The 25060-nt window shown below is 36.3% G+C and overlaps 2 protein-coding genes across 2 annotated transcripts; both read right to left on the bottom strand.

The window, feature by feature from the left end:
• Window positions 1-5601: 5601 nt before the first annotated feature.
• On the bottom strand, window positions 5602-8823 carry LOC136797621 (uncharacterized). Its single transcript, XM_067054211.1, has 2 exons — window positions 7532-8823; window positions 5602-5918 (listed from the first exon to the last, which is right to left on the bottom strand). The coding sequence occupies exons 1-2, from the start codon at window positions 8562-8564 to the stop codon at window positions 5632-5634; spliced, it is 1320 nt and encodes a 439-aa protein (XP_066910312.1). The 5' UTR covers window positions 8565-8823; the 3' UTR covers window positions 5602-5631.
• Window positions 8824-9272: 449 nt separating this feature from the next.
• Window positions 9273-24972, bottom strand: LOC136797633 (uncharacterized). The gene is made up of 15 exons (XM_067054222.1): window positions 24283-24972; window positions 22856-24044; window positions 22484-22661; window positions 22190-22278; window positions 21783-22037; window positions 21222-21394; window positions 20894-21018; window positions 20509-20611; window positions 17606-17741; window positions 17222-17353; window positions 16879-17073; window positions 16587-16673; window positions 11329-11433; window positions 10582-10782; window positions 9273-9644 (listed from the first exon to the last, which is right to left on the bottom strand). The coding sequence occupies exons 1-15, from the start codon at window positions 24927-24929 to the stop codon at window positions 9522-9524; spliced, it is 3738 nt and encodes a 1245-aa protein (XP_066910323.1). The 5' UTR covers window positions 24930-24972; the 3' UTR covers window positions 9273-9521.
• Window positions 24973-25060: the final 88 nt, after the last annotated feature.

The following is a 25060-nucleotide window of genomic DNA, read 5'->3' on the forward strand; positions in this document are numbered from 1 at the left end:
TTGGAAAGGCACGAACTTTTTTTGGAAAAGCAAGAACTTTATTCGAAAGGCACGAACTTTTTTTGGAAAGGCACGAACTTTTTTTGGAAATGCACGAACTTTTTTTCGAAAGGCACGAACTCTTTTTCAAAAGGCACGAACTTTTTTTCAAAGGCACGAATTTTTTTTCGAAAGGCACGAAGGGCACAAAGGCACGCAAGGCACGAAAAAAATCACACTCATATTATACGGACGATAGCATCGTCTAGTTCTTCTTTGCATCCGCGCTAATTTGCACGCGTTTGTTGACTTTTCAAACCCGACAATTCATGTATATCCTTTTTTGTCTTTCCTGTCATTTCAAAACAAAACATTCGAATCTTGAACTAAACAAACATTCGAAAGCGCATTCGTTAGTATGCAATGTCTTCTTTTTTTCTCATTTGTGTAATTCTTGTAATTATTTTTCTAATAATCAAAAGTTAGTTATGAATTTTTATGAATCATGAATTTCAAAGACAAAAAACAGCTGAAGTTTGTTTTAAAAAATAAGTATGCCCTGCTCGCCAAAACTACTTATAGTTTATATGATTTAAAGGCGTTCTAATAAAAAAGTGTATGTAGTTTAAAAAAAAGGCACGAACTTTTTTTCGAAAGGTACGAACTTTTTTCGAAAGGCACGAACTTTTTTTCGAAAGGCACGAACTTTTTATCGAAAGGCACGAGCTTTTTTTCCAAGGCACGAATTTTTTTTTCAAAGGCACTAACTTTTTTTCGAAAGGCACGAACTTTTTTTCAAAAGGCACGAACTTTTTTTCGAAAGGCACGAACTTTTTTTCCAAAGGCACGAAGGCACACAAGGCACGAAAAAATCACACTCCCAAAAATCTACCCTGACAGAACAACTCAGTTTTCATTATACATGCATTTTTTATAAGAATATCTTCTATAGGAATATTCAATAATATTAGGGTGAAAATTGGCTAAATCGTAAGTATACCCTAAGTATACCATCGTAAGTATACCCTCTAGGGTATTTTTTACAGAATTCGATAAGAATACAGCCCACAGTCATTTTGTATTTGACTAACAGAAAAAAACTGCTTCCTTTGTTAGACTTGAATTTAAACTTTGAAGCAGAAATGTAGTTTTAGTTCCAAAAGTTCATTCAAAAGTCCAAAAATCATTTCTCACGTTTGTAAAAAGTGAACCTTAAAAAAGTAAGAATATGTTATAAATATTTCACCCTCAGTTTTGGCAATTTTTTAATAATACTTGACCCTCATCCAAAGTACATACTATTCTTATCTCGATTTTTATAAAAAGAAAACGCGTGTATTGCGTTAATCAATATGAACACCTGGTCCAGCACTCATTTCAAGTTCAAGAGAATGAATGACCATGTTGCGATGGTTGAAAGAGTTTTAACTCGGCATTACATTTTTCAGCATAACTCCTTAACGAACCAACAAGCCCCCCCCCCCAACAAAGCTTCATGAAGATGCCAATTTTACTCACTGAAAAGCGAAATAAACAACACAGTCAGCCAATCAAAAATTATCAAAAACGTATCTGTTTGGGTACAACTCGGAGATAAAAAATTTAGGTTTTGAGGAGACACAGATCATTTCTAAGAATAGGATTTTTGAAACTTTTGGCCAACAGACCAAATTTTCCAGGAAAGCTATGCCTAAGCTAAGGTCCTCGCTGTTTCGTACGATGTTAAAACAAACAAATAACTTTTCTTTAGCTTTGACATTTCACTTTTCAATACTGCGTGGCCTTTTTGTTTATCTTTTTCAGGTACTTAGCTTCAATTCCTTTGAAAAGATGGAGTGTTTTTGGTTGTTTTCTTTCACCTTTTGTTCATATTTGTATTTTTGAGCTTCCACTGTAGAGCTGAAGGAAAAGTTTTGATCAATTTACAGACCAGATATCTTATAAAAGTAAAAGTGAATAATAAATCTACAGACTGTACAAAATGCGCGCATCAAATTGTTTTATATCGTTCTTTCTGTTTTGTTTTTCTGGTCTGGGATTCGAATTTCGAATGTAAACATTCTATTGAAAACGTTCGAAACGATCGTTTTTGCGCGCACATCAATGTCAATCAAATTATTAACTCGCCAAGATTCTGTAAAATACATCGAAATAAAAAAACCGAACTGGAAAGCGCGTTTGATAGATCATTAAGCAGACCTATACTACATAAGGTTTTCTAAAGGTCTGTGATTCAGACTAGGCCCAGACTCGAAAATTTGAATCGCATGTAAGAAAGTGTATCATGACAGAGAGTGTGCTTTGAATCAATCAAAGCCTTGCTTTTGATAAAATTGCCGCGTGGCAAATTCGATCCCGGTGGCTACGGTCAAAAAGGTGTATTCTCCTTAATAAAAACACGAAACAAATTTGCAAAATATTGGAGACACACGAACCAAATTTTGGTTGACCGTGGCTCGGGCGTTCAAAATAAGTAATTATTCTCCAGGGAAATTCGTTGGTCCAAAATTAGTCCAACTCTCCGGGAAAATGCACGTGGTCAAATTGGAAGTAGATATTGGAGACACGCACACCAAATGTTAGTTGACTATGTCTTGGGCGTCCAAAATAAGTAATTTATCTCTGGGGAAATTCGTTGGTCAAATTGGAAGGAGATATATTGGATACACACACACACACACACACACACACAACAAATTTTGGTTGACCGTGGCTCGAGCGTCCAGAATAATTACTTTGTCTCTGGGGAAATTTGTTGGTCCAAAATCAGTCCAAATCTCCGGGAAAATGTTAAGCTGCTCTGGGTACGAGATTGGCGGCGTTGTCAATCTAAGTTCCGTAATCTATAATAAGTACAGTCAGAAAAGTCATCGATGGAAATCTGCTGAAAAAACAAAACTCCCTTAAAATCCTAAGTTGATGACATGATGACGTCTGGTAATATATTTTTTACTCTCAGCTTTCAACCTCCAACCCTGATCGAACCTGATAATAACCTAACTTCGCCTTTAAGTTCGAGTTCACTTACTTCTGACGATCCTGTTGTAAACGAATGAAACAACACAAAATGAAATTGACGCTTTTATCGTTTTTTATAAATTGATTCCTTTCTACCCTCACCAATTGAGTTTAAGATTTAAATTAGAACAAAAGATAATAATTTTTGCCTAAATGAATAAATCTTCGGGCTAAATCTCTTTTCAAGCTGTTCTGAAAAGAAGTTAAAACATTTCAGATATCACGACGTTTCCTACTCTGGATTGCAATTACCTCCTCTAATTTAATCCCAATTGACATAAGTCTTTCTAAAAATTAATCTACAAGTCAAAAAATGGTGATCATTTTTAGCACAGCCCATCCTCGATCCAAACATCATTTTTCATTTGGATGATATTTGAGCCCTGACTTATAATGGTCTCTTTGAGCACAATCTTTCAAGAAGTCCATTTTTTCTCCGCTTTCATTATCTTTTATCCAAAATATTTGTAATCTTACTATTTGGTAATATTCCACTCCTGATGATCTTTTCAGCATGCACTAAACAGCTATCTTGTTCGAATTCTATCAACAGTTCCAGCATTTTTGTCCCTACTGCATGGGACAGACTTTACAGCGGGTCATTGAGACAGGGTTGAACAAAAGTAGAAATGTCGTATACAATTTTACTGGTTTGTTAAGTTCAGCAAGATCATATTATAACACATAAGTAACAAATTGTGGTCACAATTAGAAATTACATCACGGTTAATTAGCAGGGATAGAAAACAATAATGAGTCAAGTATATTAGTTGACCCATCGTACCAACTTCAGTCTTTATTTTTATCGATGAGAAGGGTTACATAATACGTTCCATTACAAAGGTCTTCAAAACATCTCACAATGTCAGTCGAGCTCTGGTCTGAATAAAACTGATCGGTAAGGAAGTCTATAAGAAAGAACTTCAATTCAACTACCGTTTGACTGCAAGGGTGCAAGGAGGAGAAAAAGATGATTGATTCGAGGAATGTGATTTTTATACTTGGTAGTTGCATGGTGATGGTTCTCTTCTCTGTTTCTTGTGGAGGGATCGGATGGTCCTCCTCCAGTTTGGAAGGTGTCGAAGGTAAAGAATTATATATTTACATGTACTAGCATACATTCTGATCTCGCCGTCGTTACAATGCAAAGATTTCGAATCAAAAACTCTGACTGGCTAAAATCTGCGCACATAAAAATGTTATCCAACTAGACAGTTTGTTAATTTGATATCTTCTTTATGCACATTACACAAATTCCATAATCTAGGTTCAATAAACTTCTGCCGCTCATATGAAATTTCATCTTGCTATTAACAAAACTTCCTCATTTTCTCAACACTGAATCTCTTACAAAATAAATTATACTTTCTTTTCAGCGAGTATTGGTCTATGGAAATACTGCGCTTCATTCGAGATTACCATCTGTAAAGACATCCCAGCCGTACCCTTAAACTGGAAAATCATCAGAGCATTTATCATTTTAGCTGTTGTATCGAGCTTCGTCGCAACTCTCACATCTTGTTTAGCACTAATCAATTCTCGTTCGTTCAAATACGCTGGTGTCTGGATGTTATTAGCTGTCTGTTTCGGACTATTTGCAGTAGTGACATTTACAATAGATTTCGAAAATGAAAAACGTTCAACTCCTGCAAACGTAGGGAGCACTCGATATGATTGGGCATATGGGCTATGTTGGGCAGCTGTCGGATTAGGGATTTTGGTGACTGCATTTGCTGTACGTGTGGGGTACCAAGAGAAATATGCCGGGCCGCCAGGAGCCCAAAGGTTTGGAGTCACTATTCAACTGAAATAAATTCCCCGAGAGGAAAGATTTTTGGGTCTGTACTTAATTGACAATATATTCGTAATATAAACTTTTGACAAGAAATAATTCAAATCTTTTTGAATTAGAAAATTTCAAACATGTAAATAAAACTCATTCTTTCAAAAAGAGAAAATCCAACAAAAGGATAATTTTTCGATAATTAGTACAAGTCTCTTCTACTCCTTTCACTCGACAGATCTCATCACCTTCCTATCTTCCATTCATGATCGTTTGAAAGTTAATTACAGTAAATTGAATTAAATGGTTAAAAGTCCATAAAGAGAATCCAATTACTCTTGTCTCCCGAATAGATGCCCTCCCCGCTAATAGACGATATCGGCTTAACCGAATTCTCCCCGAATGATTACCCATGATGCATTGCGCAAAAAAATTCACGGACAATAACCCTAACCCTAACAATGCATCATGGGTAATCATTCGGGGAGAATTCGGAAAGCCGATATCGTCTATTGCTAAGAGAAAAAAATCCATCCCCCGCTCTTATTAAGACCCTCCCCCCCCCGCTAATTAAATTCGAATAATTCAATATTTCATTACAGTGTAGATAGACCGTAAACTTGTTAAAAATTTTTATTTGTATTGGGTCTTATTTTACGTGTTTATCTGTTAAAGTTTCTTTTTTGTTGTTGAAATTTATATCAGTTTAAAAAAGTTCTGTCTTCAAATTAACCCCCCCCTCTTATTCCACCCCCCCCCGCTTATTAGTAGAAAATTTTCCTACCCCCTGCCTATTCGGACCCCCCCCACCGTCTATTCGGGAGAGAAGAGTAGTCCTTAGTTAGATCAGACTATAAATGATATTGCTTGATCATTTCAACAACGCCAGAATAAATACCAAGTGCGCCAAATACACCAGCCACAAGAATGATTTCAATATGCAGCACTTTGACATGTAGTGGGATGACGTAATTGTTCAATTTCATGTAAAACCACACAGGAAGAATGAACGAGACGACAGAGACGGTAAATGCACCCACAATGGTGATGACTGGACCGAGGTGCGGAAACAGAATACCAATACCAGTCAACAGGAGACCAACCAACGTTCGAACGAGAATACGTTTCCAACCGCTAGCTAAATGAAAAGAAGACAGTTTATTTTATTTCGTCTGTTTTGTTGAAGATGACCAAAGGACCAAAGTATTTTGTATCCAACGCCTTTTTGCAACCTTTATCTCTGAACGTTGCAAGCTAAGGTCCTTCCATTATCAAAGTCCTCTTTTGGCAGAGGGGGGAGGTCGGTACTAAAATCCAAGACATATATGAGTACTACAAGGTTTTTTGACGATTTTTGACATACCCCCACCTAATTTTTGAAAAAGGAATTTTAGTACAAATGTACTAAAATTTATTTTGACATTTTAGCATAGTGACCACCTAAATAAGGCTTATTTTGGAATTCGGTTTGAAGAATGATAGTCTTTGGACTTACAAAAAAATGCTAACTCTGGTTATTTAAGCTGTCGATGAACCTGATCTATCTCTATATATTCTAGATAAAGACTCAGAAACAGTCAAGACACCTTTGCTCTGCTCTACTTTAGCTATTGCAAAGATTGATTGGTTATTTTTCACCTCTAATTTACAGCTTGCTATTTCTTTTCTATCCAGTTATCCACGGTTCTTTACAAAAAACAAAGCATTCAAATACGAAAACAGTTTTTATTCCTTAGTATATAAAAGCAGAACAATTAAATTGGAACATGGGTGTTTCACAGCCCCAGAGGAACCTTTTTCCTCAGTTGAGATAAAATTTCCTATTGAAATGCTAATGGGGATAGAAATTCTATTGTTCCAAGGTTAAAAACCCAGTGGGGATATGGTTTTGGAGTGCAATTTTTACACATGCAATTTTGAGTGGGGATGAAATCAAAGTCAATTTTCCAGTGGGGCTGAAATTCAAGGGTATTTTACCACCGGCGACAAAATTTTTGCTTAATTTGTGACACAGGGACGTATCTAAATCTTACATAGAGAGTTTTTATTTTTTCATTTTGCCTGAAATACTCAGTCAATAGTTAAATTTCCTAAAATTTGTTGGTTTTTAGTACTCACAGGTACTCATGTACTAAATTTTTTCTTAAATCTCTTTTAGACCCCACCTAATTTGGGATTTTAGTACACATGGTACTAAAACGCTTTTAGGCTTTTTTTGTAATACCATCACGTCACTAAAAGTCATGATGTCTGAAATTTTAGTACCGACCCTTTGCTTTTGGTGCATTTCAATCTCTTATCATTGAAATGTTAAGTAGTCGCTAAAAAAGCTATAAAACACTTCCATTATTTTCGTAATTTAATGTAATTACTCAAGATTTCAATTCAGTTTAGTGAATCTGGGTAAAAATGGTCATCAAAAACTTATTAAATGAATACACAGGTTGCAAAATTATATCAGTGCAATCAAAACATGTGATTACTCGAAAAAGTTCACGTGATTTCATTCCCATGTTACTTGCTTTACAACTTACAGCTGATAACTTTATTAGTGTCAATGAATTCGAACTAATCAGAAATGTCATGTAACAAGCACATAAAAATTTCCAGTAAAAGCGTGATTTGTCTTCAGACTTTTAATTTTGCAGCCTGTGTAAAATAGTATACATTTCTTTTTGACTGATCTCAATTTTATCTCTGTAAGAAGGAAGTCCGCCTACAAACTGCAAGATTTCAACACTGCATTCTTACCATGGGGAATCTTCAGATGTTCTTCAATTTGGAGCGATATTGGATTATTGACCAACACGATGGTGGACAGAATATGGATGGAGATCAAACACTGTGCGATGGTGAGCAGATACTTATGGTCAACCGCCATATTGCTTTTCAATGATATCATGATATCCACATTCGGTTCTCCTATCACTAAAAATGGTAGCAAAGCTGCCGGCAAATAAATAAAGAGGACTCCAACGAAGCCGAGCACCAGAGCTAGAGGGAATTTGGAAGGTTTTTGCATGTCTGCTTGAAAGGAAGGGAAGAGAGTCCCTCCTCCAAAAGTAAAAGCGATTGTTCCAAAAGCCATGAAGAAGGACTCGCCTGTGACGTCACGTCGTGTCTCTGGGAACCCGTTCTTCGAAAGTATTGCAATGGATTCATAAACGATAATAAAACTTGCGATTGCTGTACAAACGCTTGCTCCAACAATAAACGAGGCGATGTCTTTAGAGGTTCCTAACCATTGGAAAGGGATTAAAACGACACCGCATATGAAAATAGCAGCTCGTAACTCATCAATCTTGCTTACTCCGTCGAACGATTTCCCAATGATGGATACAAACTGCTGAGAACCAAGGATCAAAAACACAACAGATACTCCCATAAGGGACAACAATACTGAAATCTCCGTGAAAATATACCCCACATTTCCAGCGGCTGCATGTCCGATAGCTGGAAAAGGGTCACGGGTATAGTCAACGTTTGGCTTCTTTTTCCGGACGATCATCCAACATTTTCCGCAAATAACTCCACAATAACCGGACAACACGCATACGAACATTAAGAGAATAATTCCAGACCACCCAGCGTTCGATAAAGCATACGGTAACGCTAGTACGCCGCTACCGGTGATGCTTGAGAATATGAAGACTGCGCATTTAAACACGGTTAGTCCACCCGGTAATGTAGCTTTTTTAATTATTTCTTCATTCTTAATAACGTTTGAGTAAGTATGTTGTTCATTACTTGAGGTGATCAAAGGCTGCTTCTCAAAGTCACTCATGTTTATCAAAGCATAGGTACAATTAGCAAATCTCGATAAAACTTTCCTCCAAAAAAAGTCTCTACCAAGCAGAAAAAAACCAGAGGGTTCTGCTCAAACTTGTAAACTATGTTTGTGATTGAAGTATTGTACTTTTTTGCAAGATTATTTATATCTCTTCCACGTTTATGAAACTTTCGCAAGTAAATACAAATCAAAGCATAGACAAACCAACGGACTTTGTTATTAAATATCAACTTTCTATACAATGAGGTACGACTGACAGACAGGCTCTTTCTTTGTAAGAACCTTTGAAAGCATAATCTAAAAAACAGAAACCCTTGTCTTTGTTGCTCCAACAACATCAATTAATTGATCTGTAAAAGCTTATGTGCAGTGATCAATAACTTTACTGTAAAAGCTTATGTGCAGTGATCAATAACTTTACTGCGAAGAAATATTGACACTTGGTTGAAACGACGACTTTACGATAATGTTCTTATAACATGATGGGTGCCAGAATGAAAGATTATATACTTCCTCGACGTTTTGACAAAACCAACAAGATTAACCTCAAAATGGAAGCTTCATGATGAAATCCTTTAATTATGGAATAATTCTGTCATAAAATAGATTGATTAAATCCACATCTGAAAAATCCATCCATCTACTTTTACTCAGTGGACAAAGATAAAGAAGGATCGTATAGTAAAATAAAAAAAATCAAATCATTTCTTGTAATTTGTAATGTGTCTTTAACTTAAAAATATGGATAAAATCATAAATTTTGAAACTAAATTTCCAAGCCAAAAGTTAGTAGTGATCAGAAATAGAGTTACCAACCATAATCTTGACGTTACTATTTGGTTGGTCTCACGTAGTTCGCCATCTCCTAGTGATCTGGTCTACTTTTTAATATTTTCAAAATATCGTTTTTCAATGAAAATGTCAATTATCTTGTTCAGTATGAGAAAGTGTTCAACTGAAAGCGAATCCTTCCGAACCATGTCTGATGGCAATAAGCACTTTGTTACGTAACGTTTCTTCATTGTCATAAGGTGGAAGTTTCATCTTGTTGAAACACGTCGATGCCGATGGAAGCTGAAAGTATAAAAAGACTCGTCAAAGAAACGCTTTTCTCGACCTCAAGTCAGGTATTTCTGATACTGATTCACTAACCAAGCCTCAATGTGTTCAAAATGAAAGAAATTTTCTTAAAGGGACTCCTGTGTTGTACTTCAAATTTTCAGACGAACATACAGACATACATACAGACAGACATTGTCAGATTCTAGCTCAACTGAAGTTGAGAATATAAAAACAAACTTCCTGAGATATTAGCACCCAACTATCTCCCACGACCGAAGAGTCCCATTAATTTTTGTTTTTCCTGGTTTTTCATTTCATACCGACTGAATGCATTCATCTCGCTAAGACAAGGGCTGTTAAATTCCGTCCCAAAAGTATGTAGAAACTTTACGTTTTTGATAGTTTCTCAACATATATATGCTATATGAAAAAGCTCTACACCGTAGGAAAGACATTTCCAAGGAAAAATAATCCAAGATATTAAAGATTTTTGAAAAGTTAAAAAAATGAACAGCTCATTGTTTTTACTGTTTTGAAAATCATGACATTGGACTTGTTCGAATATTTGAACCTTTCTCGTGATTTTTCGTATCCGTCTTAACTAGGTAAAAAGTTACAGCACTGTCAAATAAGTCATTTTTGCTGTTTTTGGCCATTTTTAGCCGTTTTAGGCCTACTTGAAATGGATGTACAATTTTACCAAACAACGATCTGAACACAGGTTCAAATATTCTTAAATAGTCTTATGTCGTGACTTTTAAATCAGTAGAAAGTATTTTTGTTTTTTTATCTTTGTTTTTCTTTATCATTATTCAATTTTCTGAAATGTTCTCTTTCAGATTATTTTTCTTGGGAATATCTTATCAATGGTGTGAAGCTTTTTGATATAGCATAAATATGTGTATACTTTTGAAATTAACATTGTCACCACAAATAATAACAACCTTACCTGTGTATTCGAGCCTACTTTGGCGATGGTGAACTGTGCAACACCACCGCCTAAGCCAATCAGATTAGCAAAACCTCCGATGGGTAAACAGGGCGTACCAGTGACGAATTTCAACAACAACGATTTCTCTTCTTGTGGTAGAGAGTGAACAAGCGTCCAAAACCAAACGATGACGTCATCACTTGTACAATACCCATCATACTTTGCGATAAAGAAAAGAAAGGATGGTCGAGAACAAGAAAGAATTGAAAATAGTTTGCGAAATGAGGATAATTTTTTGCAATGAAAATTATATTTTGGATGGGCGTTGTACTATTTTGGTGACAGTTTTAAAGGTTTTCTTTTTACATAAGTGTTCCCGTTTCATATAAGACACATATTTCATATCAGGACAGTCTCCACCTATTGTTATATTATGCTTACATAAGCAAAAAATGTTTTTATTTCTCTCTTTCCGACCAATCTTGCTCTACATCAGTGTCAATTCAATGTGAAAAAAACTTGTGAATTAAAATTGATGAGTAAGCAAACGATATCACTCTTATTTATAAACAAAACCTTTAATCATTTAAAAAAGCTGATTAAGGGGATAAAGTTTTAGACTTGTAGCAAGTTAGCTGGGAAACGGGGATCGAGCAATTTTTAATAGTTTTCTATAAATAAAAAAAGGACAGTTTATTTCAAAATAATCCTTTTAAAAACAATGCCTGGAAACAATGCCTGGAAAAGGAACATATGGATAGATACCCTGGTGTTCTTTTGCCAATCAGAAACATCGATTTCGCACACGCCGTTTAAAAGAAGTGAAAATTCATCAACTGTGAAAAGCGACATCAAATCTTTCTTGACGATCTAAAAAGAAATAAACCAGCCGAGGCTGGAAGGTCAGCCAATAGAGCTTAGCTAGATAGCTTTAATAAGTGGGTTAACAGATGTAAGAGATGTACTGAAACAGAGTAGACTAAAAATGTTGAATAATGTACAAAATGTGAAACATTTGATAACTTGATTTAAAATTATTTAAAACAAGCCTGAGAGCTCCTCCAACCCCCCCCCCCACGAGAAGCTCAAAGTATACTTCTCTTTAGCATTGTAGCACTGTTTTTATGACATCAAACAATTTTAAGCTACTGTATAGTTCATTACTACAAAATAAAAGAGAAACATAGTGTAACTTTTTGTTAATTTCATTCCAGTCAGTTATGATACATTTTTTCTGTTGGATGTAGACAATATCCATATCTGACCAAAATGTTATACTAGAAATAAATAAGAAAATTGCCAATACGTCAGAACCAAAATGAAGGTATCCATCAAATATACATAGAAACAGTACTTTTTGTTTTACTTGATAAAACTCCAATAACACTTTCAACTAACAAGCTACAAACTTTAAGTCACAATAAGCGCAAACTCCAGAAAAACACAATTTGCATCAAAAACTTTGCAAAACGTAGTTCATATTTATAACATTTCAACAGGAGCTGTATTTTGGTAGACTTGGTCAAATTACAGAAACCATTTGTCAGTTGTCTGAAAGGCCAATGAGGTATGTAAAAACTGACTGCTATTCAGTCAAAGCCAAAATTTGGCAAGGTCAGAAAAACATAATTTGCGTCCAGAACTGTTGAACAAATTGTTTAGTTTTTTAATTATTCAAAGTCAAAAAGCCATTTGTCGTAACTTTCTGCAATTCCATTAAAAACAAGTGATACATTTATGGACCTACCTGAATGAAAAATGAACACGTGAACAATTCCTATAATATTTGACACCCGCTCCCCCTTGTACGCAGAGAACAATAGAAATGACTTTGTTCAAACAATAGATGTACGCTTTTGCTAAACCCCCTCTCCCCCCTTCACTGCGTACGTACTATATAGATGGCCCCTCCAGTCTGCGTAAATAAATTTTGTAGTTTAGTACCGTCAAGTTACACAACATGCACACAACCATCTTGAAGACTTTGCTGGTCGCAAATGATAATCAAAAGCAAAACTTAAAATTCATAACTATGCGGGGAAGCTCATTTTTCCCCCGTTTTGCTTTAAACTCGCTTTTGATTGGTCCATGATTCTGGGCGATTGATTTACCGCCTTGGCGGAATAAACACACAACCATAATAAATAAATTCAACAGGGCAGCGGTGTAGCAATTAATTTCAACTGGGAGTCCTCTCTTCTGTGCCAAGCCACTGGCAGTGTTTTTTAAACTTTAAAACAATGTTAAATGAAGACCAGATTGATCTGTTTTTTATGGCTGTGCAAGTTGTGACGAGAGTGTGCATGTTGTGTAACTTGATGGCAGTTCGCTTTCTGCAAGTCTGATAAGAGATATCTATAAACTGTTATCGCCATTCATTCCATTCTATCATTCAGTCAAAACGTGCGCCAAGGTTAGAAAAGGTTAGAAAAACACAATCTGCGTCCGGAACTGCGTGAAAAATATTTTGATCAATTTCAACAAGAACTGTATACATTAATATTAATATAAATGATTAAATTCCAAAGACCATTTGTCATAATTTTGCAAGTCCAATAATAGGAGATGTGATGTCATCATTTCATTTGGTTCCCGTCATCTGACCGACCCTGATTTACATGATTTACGGTCAGCAGGTAGAGTTGGAGAGTAGTCGGAAAGCTTTTCCGCTGCTTTGCTGGATTTCCACTGTCGACCTCTGCACGCTCTGTGTTTACATAAGTTTTCAAATCGAAGTAGAGAGCCGCATGCTAATGGAGAGTAAACCGAAAACACCAGTTTATCCACGGTTTCTCAATTTTAAAATTCGGATCAAGCCACATGGATTCCCTTTCAACAAGATGCAGCTGCTTCTTAACAGGAAAAAATTTTCGACCGACCGACCGAACGAACGACTCCCACTTTTTAAAGTAGAAGTGACGGGAACCAAATAATTTTTTGCGATTTGCCTTATCACAAACACGTCCAAGTCCAAAAAAGCATGATTGCATCCGGTCTTTATCAAATTTATACAGTAGCTGTACTTTTGTAAACTTTATCAAATTCCAATAACATTATAACACCATCAATCCCCCTAGAGGCAAACAAGAAAAATATGTTTTTTATTGCAAAAACTATTAAAAAGCAGCAATAAAAAGTATCAGAAAATTCAACATAAACAAAAACTTGAGCAAACGGCTTTAACATTTAAACCTTCAAAAGATGTAGAAAAAGAATCCCCTTGATGAAAATTCTGTGTTTGATTTGCCGAGTTCAAAAAATAAATGACAGAAATTGAAGCTTGCAACAGATTTACACTGGAAATACTTTGGTACAACACTGTACTGACTTATCACATCTGACTTTATTGCTTGAGCCGCCATCTTGAAACACTACATTGTGATCTGTAAAAACAACGCACGCTAAAAGTACCCAAAAAGTTAACCCGATCGGAAGAAAGTTTAGAATTCAAAGTGAGATCGGAAAATCGGATTTTTTTTTTGCCGTCTTATGGTGGAAAATTTTACCTATTTGAATGCTCAGCTTCGGCTGACCAATGAAAGTGAAAAGGTTTATTTTGAAAATATGTAATATTAGGTAATGAAACAAACATGTTCAGATTGTTCTTTGGGGCTACGCATCTTAAAAACCTTAGCCTATTCAAAAAAAGTGATTGGAGGACAACAGAGACCATTTGGATTGGTTATTGAGCCTCAATTAAAATAAACTCAGTTCCCCCAGATATATGCTCAAAATATTGAAAATGGGGGAGAGAAAAGTGACAAGCGAGTATCTAATTTAGAAGGAGTGAAAGCAGAAAAACTTTTCAGATGGTTTGAGCAAACATGGTCCAAAGAATATACAAGTCTATTGCACTGATGGTCATTTGCATTGTCTTAATCACAGCAACGTTCTGCTTCTGATCATGTCCCATCACAAATCAACGCATTCCAGACCACTCAAACACGAAACGATAAAATATGTTTGAGTATGTGCGACCACAACTTCTCGTGTTTGTCGTATGCTTTCATTGGTCACACGAGTAAAGAAGGAACATGCAAGTTGTATGACGTCACGTACGCGTCAGGAGAAGGACAAGGACAGGGCTTAAAGAAAGTAAGAGGAACAAACTGTTATTCTTTTGTGACAAAGAATGGAGGCGAGTGGAAAGTAAAAATTGTCCTCACTCTTTCCATATTGATATTAATTCATTAGACCAGTTTTTGTTTAATTACCGATTTTATGTATCGGAGGATATCGAGGACAACGGTAATGAAATGATACAAAACAGAGTTGATAGTTGATGTACGACTCTATATCGCCTTTGCTCACCTAAGCAGACGACGGTATCTTGGTGTTTTTACCATCTTCGAGCAAAGTGGACGGTGATTTTGGAGACATGTCAACTTTGCTTTATACCGCCCCCCTCGATTTATCTCGAATACATAAACTCGCTATTGATTTCAGGAACATTGAGTTTAAAGCCCGAAGGGCTAGAGTTCAATCTCTAACCTTTCTCAGGCAAGAAAAAGTGAAGCCTTAAAAAATGCGCCGCATTTTTGACGACGACTGATTCAATCTAGCAATTCCTTTGTTTACGATTGATATTTTTTTCGAAATTTAGCGGTAAATTCTACTTTCAATCTGTCATTTGTGTAAAAACCAGGCGAGCCGCTCAAGGCCGCGCAACTTTGGTAGGATTTTTTGGCTTCAAATCCTACCAAGGAGATTGACTTCTAGCCCTTCGGGCTTATACTTCATTGTTCAGGAAGACAGAGGTGGTTGGATAGTGTTCCAAAGAAGATTTGATGGAGGCGTTCCTTTCTTCCGAAGAACCTGGCAAGAATACAAAGAAGGCTTCGGAAACATCGGAGGTGAGAAGAATTATTCATTTCATGAAAAGGTTGTGGTGTAAAGTGTGTGTACAAAAGTAGTCGTTATAGTATTGAGATAGATTTGCAGTTTTTCAGCTACTATGATAAAGATCATTTTCCTTGTTAAAGAATTACCCACAAGTGATAAATTTTCCATCACATCAATAGGTGAACACTGGCTTGGTAACAAATGGTTGAATATGGTGACAATTTCAGAAAGGTCTGACTTTTTGGTCATCGGACAAAGCTTCAAAGGAGAAATCGAAAAGAAAAAACTGTCCGGCCTTCGAGTGGCCAGAGAAGCTCAAAACTACCGCATCACTTACAAGGGGATCGCTGAGGGATACAGTGCATTTCTTTACGACCGTTTTCATTCAGAGACAAGGTTAAATGGAAGTTTATTTTCCACGATTGACAAGAATAACAAATATTGTGCACGTCTGTTTGGAGCTTGGTGGCACGACAATTGTCACGTAGGTGCAATGAATGGGCAGTACCCGACAGAAGGTGAGCATCTTGGACAAGGCCACGATTAGGAGAACAAAACATGGGCCAATGGAATCTTTGGTACGGTTGGAAAGGTTATGAAACATAAAGCCACTGATTAAAACAAAGGTTTGATGTGTAAGCTTATTAAGGAAAATACAGGAAACATCATGGTACTGTGACGAGAAAAGGTGGTTTTGAGATCGTTACATCCTAGTGCTATACCGTTTGGACCAATAGTTTTAAGTCAATAATACAATATTGGCCGGTATAAAAGGTCCGTGATAAGAGAGAAGAGGAACGATAACGAAGATAGATGTTGGAAGTTGACGGAGGGGAAGGCGAGGAAGGGTCCAGCTACGTACGTTAGTCCAAAGCTAGAATTCAAGACAAAGTGCCATATACCTATACCAGAACAGAAAAATGAGTACAGAAAAACGAGAACAGAAGATCAGAACACAAGAGCGGGAACAAAAGAGCGGGAACAATGGCAAAAAGAGGTTACTTGGACAGTTTAATAGGTGAAAGTTTTCATTTGAATTTTTTAGATATCATGATACTGTACATTCGAAATAAAGAATCGAAAACCATAAAGCATTCATTAACTTTGTGTAGGGTTCGACATACGCTGTATCACCAGCAGAGTGTACTGTAAACAAATCTTTTCAAGGCGTTTTTACTTACAGTGTAGAAACCTTCTTTGAAATATTGGACTTCAGATTTCGTCATCTCTTCGTACAGAAGTTTCGATAAAGATATCAGAAATTCTTCCTAAAATGTTCAAGAGAAGAATCGTCATCACGGCATAAATCTGTAATATTATAAATAAAATTTCGTTTTGAAGTCCGTCATTTGAAAGGGATGAAGAAGATGATAAATTGAAAGCATCCTTGAACTGGAGGGGAAATTTTTCAGAACCAGGCTAAAACTAAAGAAAGGTTTGCCATATGGATCATCCCGAATAATGTTTTCTCACCTTGTTAGCCTCGGTAAGATCACGTGACGGTTCTTCAGACAAACAAATTTCTTCATGTTTCATCGACCATGGGTTACAGAAGGTGGTGGAAAAGGGAAGGTATAGTTCTTCCACGTCATTGTTTTTGATGGAGCTGTAGTGCAGTAAATCTTCTATTTTCAAACTCTCTGGATGTTCAACTTTTATTCCCAAAATCTATAAAAAAGTTTTGGTTATTTAAAAAAAATATATCTGAAACATTCAATTTTCAATACGAAACGTTTTGCCCTGCAAGGCTTCACAGAGTGAGCATTTTGATGATTTTTTGGAAAGAGGGCTGATTAAGGGGATTCCACTGCATTACCTGTTGAATGAATGTGTTTGTGAGTTGCATTTCCACGTGTTCTTCACTTAAAATGATACTGGCAAGAAATCGTCCGGTGAATTTCATTTGGTCTTTCATCTTCAACAGCTTCTCTTCCTGTTCATCTATGGCCTAAGATGAGGATTGGAATTAGAAAACACGCAGTTAGTCAAGTGATGTTCTGTTTTACAACTTTGAAATCTAGGTAAACCTAACATCAACCTGAGCCGAGTCATTGAAAATGACACTGGACTTTCTGATCGTGACATGATCGTGAGTAAGGACTATGTTTGTTTCAACTGACGGATACATCAAATACAAGTAAGTATACAGCTAAGAAGTTAGGAGAAACTCCTTTCAAATAAATCCTAGTGTTATAGCTACCTGCTTCTCCAAAGCCATCATCAATGCCTGGTCACTGATTTCTTGAGAATCTCCAGATATTAACGGTGATGCTTGGTGGTGATTTTCTTTGTCTTCTTTGCTCATTCGTTTCCAAAAGTAATTATTTGGTACTGGACTAAAAAAAGGAACGAGTTTCGTTAGGTGTGTCCATAGTCATTATAAAAAACCCCGGTCTGGCAATGTATTGTTTTAGCTTTTTGTTCAATTTTCTTCTGTTACAAACAAAAGAAAAGTTGCGATTTGCATACATTTTGATCACGTTACCGAAATTCCATCTTGGGATTGATCTATTTTCTACTCAAGTGATCAAAAAGTTTGTAAAATAAATCGATTTTGGTACGTAACCTCCATCTTTTAACAATAGAAAGAGGCAAAAGCTTTCCAGACCAGTATTTTTTATAATGACTATGGTGTGTCATTACACCATGATGATTGCCTCACTTGTGTTATCCCATGGATTTATTATAGAGACTCTGGATAAACATCGAATGAAACGATGGAGAGCGAAGTATTGTATTTCCATTGTTTCAGAAACCAATCGATGTACAGGCTTTGTCCGCAAAGGACAACTGTCATGGCGGCTCAAAGGACTCTGATTTGATAAATTATTAATACTCTTATTTCTAAAAAGTTCTCTTTTTCTATTCGTACTTTTACTGAACAAAATCATCAGAGGAGTAAAATCAAACAAAATGATTATAATGACACGAAATTTTGAATTGGGAATATCTAACCCATAGGGTACTAACTTGATTTTTTACTAAAATTTTGTTTAGTATCACCCACCCATATTTTGTACCGGGTACTACTTCATTTTTGCTGTAAAAAATAGGGACACCACCCCTAAAATCTTAAATTTTACAGATTAGACCAAGAGAGGGGTACTATTGTTAGTTTTTTAGACTGAAAATTGACAGATAATTCAAGCAAACTATCAATGATGGAGTCAGAAGCTTTTGTCCTTTGATTTTCATAACACACTTCTTGACCATTTTAGAAGTTTTTCTTCAAAAAAATCAAAAGATTTCTCAAAAGAGTAAAAGAAATTTGTCGATTAAAAAAATTTCAAATCAAAACAAGCAACATGCTGAATGGACCTACCTAATGATTAACATCAGATGAAAAGAAGAAAAAAGTGACAATAATTGTACAAAAATTCAGAATGGAAAAATAAAGCTTGTGTGTTGAATAATGTAAAATGGTAAAAAGGAATTTCCCCAAATACGAAAATCACTTAAACCATTCAGGCCCAAAAAACCTTTTAAGCTGTTTTTGGCCCAAATTTGCCCAAAAAGATTTTCCTTAAAAATCTGGCTCCGTCACATTTTGAGCATTTCCATTTTGCATCATTGTGCAAAAAATCAGAAAAAAATTATGAGTCAACATTGAGAAAAGCTATATTTTCTTATTTGGTTGAAGGGAATTTCCCAAAAATACGAAAATCTGTCTTTAAAGGCGAATAAGAATTTTCCAGGAAAAACCACTTCAGCCATTCTTTAGAGAATCTTGCCCTCCATCTTTGTACAAAAAATCAGAAAAAAATAATGACAGGATTTTGCACAAAGTCCAAAAAACCCTATTTTTAGGCAGTTTTGGGCCCAAATTTGCCCAAATATAATTTTTTTCGAAAATTGGGCTCCGACACATTTTAGGCATTGCCATTTTGCATCATTGTGCAAAAAATCAGAAAAAAATAACGAGTCAACATTGAGAAAAGCTATATTTTCTTATTTGGTTAAAGGGAATTTCCCCAAAATACGAAAATCCGTCTTTTAAGGCGAGTAAGAATTTTCCGGGAAAAACCACTTCAGCCATTCTTTAGAGAATCTTGCCCTCCATCTTTGTACAAAAAATCAGAAAAAAGTAATGACAGGATTTTGCACAAAGTCCAAAAAACCCTATTTTTAGGTAGTTTTTGGCCCAAATTTGCCCAAATAAATTTTTTCTCAAGAATCGGGCTCCGTCACGTTCTGGGCATTGCCATTTTGCATCATTGTGCAAAAAATCAGAAAAAACTAATGAGCCAATCCTGAGAAAAGCTGGTAACAGACGGACGGACGGACGAACGGACGAACGAACGGACATGGGTTAATTTATAGAACCTCCACCGGGGTACCCGGAGGTAGGTCCAAAAATTAATATTTGAAAAAACTCAAAATATTACAACAACTAAAACTACTAAAATTCTGTGAAAAAGTACCCAAATAGTATCCTGTACTTGCTTGAAGAGTGAAAAATACACACCCCACCTCAAGGTAGTACCGGGTACTAACTTTTTTGAATTGCAAAAATAGACACCCCCACCTGGCTATGAGTCAGTACCCTGTGTCTGTACCCCCCCGTGTCTTTCCAATATTTCTCCGAGAAGAGCTGAGATTGACATATGTTAGACGTGAGTTTCATAGCTCCACTGTGGTATGAAAATCTTTTGGTGGCACGTGGTGGCATGGTGGTTTTTTTAAGGTTGAAGTTTGAAAATTTCTGGTGTCAATATCCAATTTCTTATAGATAGCATGTCTTTGCATCATTCTCGCAATATAAAACGTCATAACGACATATCATTAGCAATTAACTAGCTGAGTTTGAATCTCGAAGGAAAGCTTAAAGTCTCTTTTGGATATTGGATAAGTGCTCTTTGATGAGGAACTGCAAAAAATTACTACGAAAAATCATTTAATGGTGGAAGGAGGGTGAACAATAATGTCATCACTGCGGATAAGACTTGTACATGAGAAATTGGCAAAAATCAGCTAGTTATTTTTCCAGTTTCTATAATAATTCCTTGGTTATCCATAATGGTTACTTTTTAACAGTAAGATTCTCTCAAAAATGAAACTTAAAAAAGTTCTGAAACAATTTTGTGTTTAATGAAAGAAGCTAACCTGTAATGTTTCTTGTTCTTGGAAGTGAATATCCCTCGTTTGGGGTCGACTATATCTTTTACAAGACAACTCAGAAATTCTCGTTTTGGTCCTAAACAGATACCTAAGAAAAAGAACCACCAGGTAGAAACACAGATGCAGTGGACCCTTGCATATTCTTACGTGAACGAGAAAAATATTTCTGTTAGAAAAGGAGCTGGAGTAATAGAAACATCGTGGAGACTATCAAAAGTGTAACACCCTTCAAGCAAGCATTGCAAATTATAATGGAATGAGACTGGTGGTCTGGTGGTCTATGTCACAAATCCATGATAATTTCTGGTTCAAAAACAACGAATAAAGCTGATAAGGTGTTCATGAATCTGTTTGAAAAAAAAACTGATACCTGCTTCTCCTTTGAAATTCGCGTCCATTCTCACCACAGAAAAAGCGTATGGTAATTGGTCCATTGCGCTCCCTAAGACGTCTCCTCGATCAGCTTTGACAGAACACGAACTGAACTGGTAGTGCCTGGAAAGATGAAGTGCAAAATATGAAAGATACTACGACTTGTAAGATGATTTAAATATCCTATATTCTATACCTGTTTTTGTCTCGTAAACCAGGATCAGGGTCAGGAGAGAAAACTTGTCAAAATGGCAAGAGTTTGCAAATAAAAGAAATGTACGAGGTGAACAAGGCAGAGCAGAGGCATAACACTGAGAGGTGCTTACTTGATCTTCAACCATTGCAGTTTGTTCTTAAAATTGAGGATACGTTTCCACGCGTTGACGAACAAGCCAAGGTTATTTGCATCCAGCAAGCTCATATTGCGACCAATGAAATCGTTGAAGAGCGTATAGTAAGTATCGATGTGCGAAATACTCTCCAAAATATCCTGAATGATCTAAAAAAAATGCATATTTGAGAAAGCATTTAAATGGAAATTGGGCTATTCCAGAAATAGTCTGTACCCCCTATGTCGAGGAAAATAAAAAATCCAGTGTAGTCTGTTTTTTTGTTTTGAATGATAAAAGCAGGTGATCAGTAAAATCGAGTTGAAAATCCAAAGGGGTCCTGAAAAATTGGAAAAGAATCCAGGGTGTCACCTTTTAAAAAAAAGATCTCCTCAACATTTTTCTGGAATAGCCCATCGATGGTGTATTTCAACATGGTAGAGAAAACTACCTTCTAGTAACCGTACATTACAGAATGTGCTGCATAAGTAGAAAGCAAAGAAAAGTTGAACACATTTGAACTTAACTTAAGGATTAAGGATGAGAGCAGGTATCTACCTTCACATTTTTGTCTCTCATCTCTGCATTGACATTGTTCGAAATGAGTTGTCCGAGTGTGAAGAGTTGTCCGGGATTTTTATTGAACAGCTCGATCACAATTTGCTTGTCTGTCTGGAAGTTGGCGTAGAATAATGGAAGCCAGCCATGAATGTCTTGGCAATTAACTGAATGTCCAGCCTTCAAAAGGTATTGGATTGCGTCCAGGTTGCCACGTGCAGAAGCTAAATGCAACGGCGTGGTCCAGTTGGCGTCCTAGAAGCAAGATTATTCGCCAAAAATCTTAGATGGAGCAAACTAAACTAAAGAGTAGAGTAGAGTTTCAGAGTTATTTATGTTTTCAGCTAAACAATAACATGCAAAAAGTCCCTTTTCAACATCTAGGAACTTTTCCAAAATAAGCATACCTTAACTTCCACACTAGCGCCGCATTCATGAAGAACCTTCATACATTCGAAGTGTCCCAATTCACATGCGTACATCAGAGGTGTCCAACCTGAAAGAGAGTTTTCAGAGCCAGGCTAGAACTAAAAAGAGATGTGCCATAGTATGAATCATTCACTGAGATTTATAAAAACCGGAGGTAGCTTACAAATCCTTTCCTATCAATCTCACACTTACATTTCTTTCAATCCCCTCTCTCTCCGAGCAAATAATTTGAAACGACCTTTTTAGTTGTTGAAGAAAGGAATTCGCCCTACCATTGATGTCAGTGCCATTGATTTGATCTTTGACGAAAGGAAGTAATTCATTTAAACAGAGGACAGAATATTGGACTGCCAGATGAACCAGATTGCCACCTTGGTCGGTATCATAAATGAAACAATTCACCATCTCTCCTTGTAACTCCACCAAGATTTGACACAATGACCGAACGCCCTGCAAAAAAACATACTGATCATGTGACTATCTAAGCTGGATTGTTCATTGATGTGCATTTCGATCCGGCATTTGTTTTCTCACTTATTCATGGGAATGAATCAGATGTATTAGAAATTACAAAATTTTGATGTGAGCAGGATTATTTTACGTGTTGTCCTATGAGGCAAAAAAATCCGATAAAGAAAAGATACCTGAAACGATTCCGTCTTCAATGCAGCTACAAGTGGAGTGCTTGCATCTTTATCTCGGTGCCGTAACATTTTACGGAAAGACTTCTCGTCAGAAGACCGTAACACGTCTATACATTGTTGGAGGTGGCCGACATCGAAAAAATGTTGCTCAACATCTTGTTCGACGAGAACTTGCAGAAGGGTTTTGCCATTATGATGCTCAGATATCGCTGCATTGCATTTGAAAATGTCAGTGATATGAAAAAGTTCTTTAAAACAAGCAATATCTTTATTCAAAGCTGCGTAGTATAAAGCAGGAACTTGTTCTAAACCGTTCAGCGCATTCGGATTAGCGTGATATTTCAGGAGCAGTTTCACCATATCTAAATGTTTCATTTTGGTTGCTAAATGAATTGCATTGTTTTTGTTTTCATCCAAGATGTTAATGAAGCGGTACGTGGACAACATGTCATCCACAACTTTCAATTCATTGGATTTGACGGCTTCAAAGAATCGCTTTTCGTTTTCATCAAGGGAGAGTTCATCTAGTTCTTCATCGCTGGAAGCGTTGAGAGGAAGGAGAACACGTTTAGCTTCACCAGAGCTGGAATGTCCATCATCTTCACTTGTCTCTGTGGAAGAATCCTTGATGAACTCGCGATCAGATTCGTGGAATTGGAAAGGATCTTTCATTCCATCATTTTCATCATCATCTTCATCGCTACTTTTTAAAACGGTTTCACGTTCTTTTAAAGATAGTCCTTTCGATTTACGAAGTTCTTTTAATTTCTCTAATTTCCCTTGTTTTGTACTCCGTTCACGCACAGCTGCTCGTCTCGATTTGATTGCTTCGTTCATTTTTCCTGGCCGACGATTTCTGATGCAATCGCCACATGAATCATTTTCACTCGCTTCTCTCTCGTTTTCGTTTTCACTACTCGAGTCTCCAACATTTTGATTTTTTCTTGCACTATTTCGTCTACTTGTCCTTGTTGTACGACGATATGAATTGTCGTTAGAATGATCACTTTCATTTTCGTTTTGCTCGCTCTCTTCAGAGGATCCCTCTGTTTTAGTTCTACGTTTTGGTTTTTCTGTTTTCTTTTTTTTTCGATAAACATTTTGATCTTGATCGTCAATGAAACTGTCATCACTTGTGTAATAATCTTCTGCGTAATCTCCACGACGCTCCTGGTTGTAAGGCCCAAAACTGTTTGGAAAGTTACAAAAAACTGTTAAATGAAATACTTATGCAAAGTAAGACTGAATTTAGAAATATCGCAAAAGAGCAAAACGTGACCCTTTTACATTTTATGGAATCAGTATGAAAATAAAAGTTAGAAAATTTACAAACACAAAATGCGCAAAGGCAGGAGACAAAACAAAATTGCTTAACTCGTCAATAAATATAGTGTCGTCCACTCAAAGCAAAGGCGGCTCAAACTTACCATGCAACCAAATTGTTGACAGCTTTTCTACTTTGAACTTTCCTGAAATAACGGACTTCTTTTTCATCAAAGTCGATATTTTCAATTTTGTCCATCTCTTGCAGTTTGCTTGGTGTGGGAGATTGTTTTTCTGCTTTCAACTTTAACCTGTTGGACCGTTTCGGAGTCATTGCATCAAACTCAGGAATCGGATTTTCTTCAGAAAACTCTTCATTTTCAATTAAAGTTTGTGTCTTTCCTTTTAATCTACGGGACCTTCTCAAAGGTAACGAAGATTCAATATTTTCTGTCTTCTTTCTTTCATGGTCTCTTCCGTTTACTATTTCAAGATCACTAGATTGTCTTTCACCGTCTTCCGAAGGTGGTGTATTAAATTGACTAAAACCCTGTTCTTTGTAATTTACTGTTCGACATTTCCTTCTAGATTTTCGAGTTTCCGATTGGTTATTATCATCCTCATCATCAGACTCTGTTATGGCATTTTCACTTCGATTTCTTCCTCGTTTACGTTTGACACCAATTTCCGGTGTATCGTCATTATCATCATCATCTTCTGATTCTTCTTCTTCTTCGTCTTCAGATTCAATGACGCTCCGTTTCTTCTTCCTCTTTCTTGTTGCAAAATCATTTTCGTCTTCGCTGCTCATTGGTTCAATGATCGGTTAACAATTTTTGTGTTTATGTTTTACTAAAAGAGAAGTGAGTGAAATCTCAATGAAAGATGTTCCATGAGGACCACTTCAAGATGTTTTGTATATTGAACTGAAAGTCAATATTC

Source organism: Clytia hemisphaerica, unplaced genomic scaffold (genome assembly GCF_902728285.1).
Source record: "Clytia hemisphaerica strain Z4C2 unplaced genomic scaffold, Clytia hemisphaerica genome assembly, whole genome shotgun sequence".
Taxonomy (NCBI): Eukaryota; Metazoa; Cnidaria; class Hydrozoa; order Leptothecata; family Clytiidae; genus Clytia; species Clytia hemisphaerica.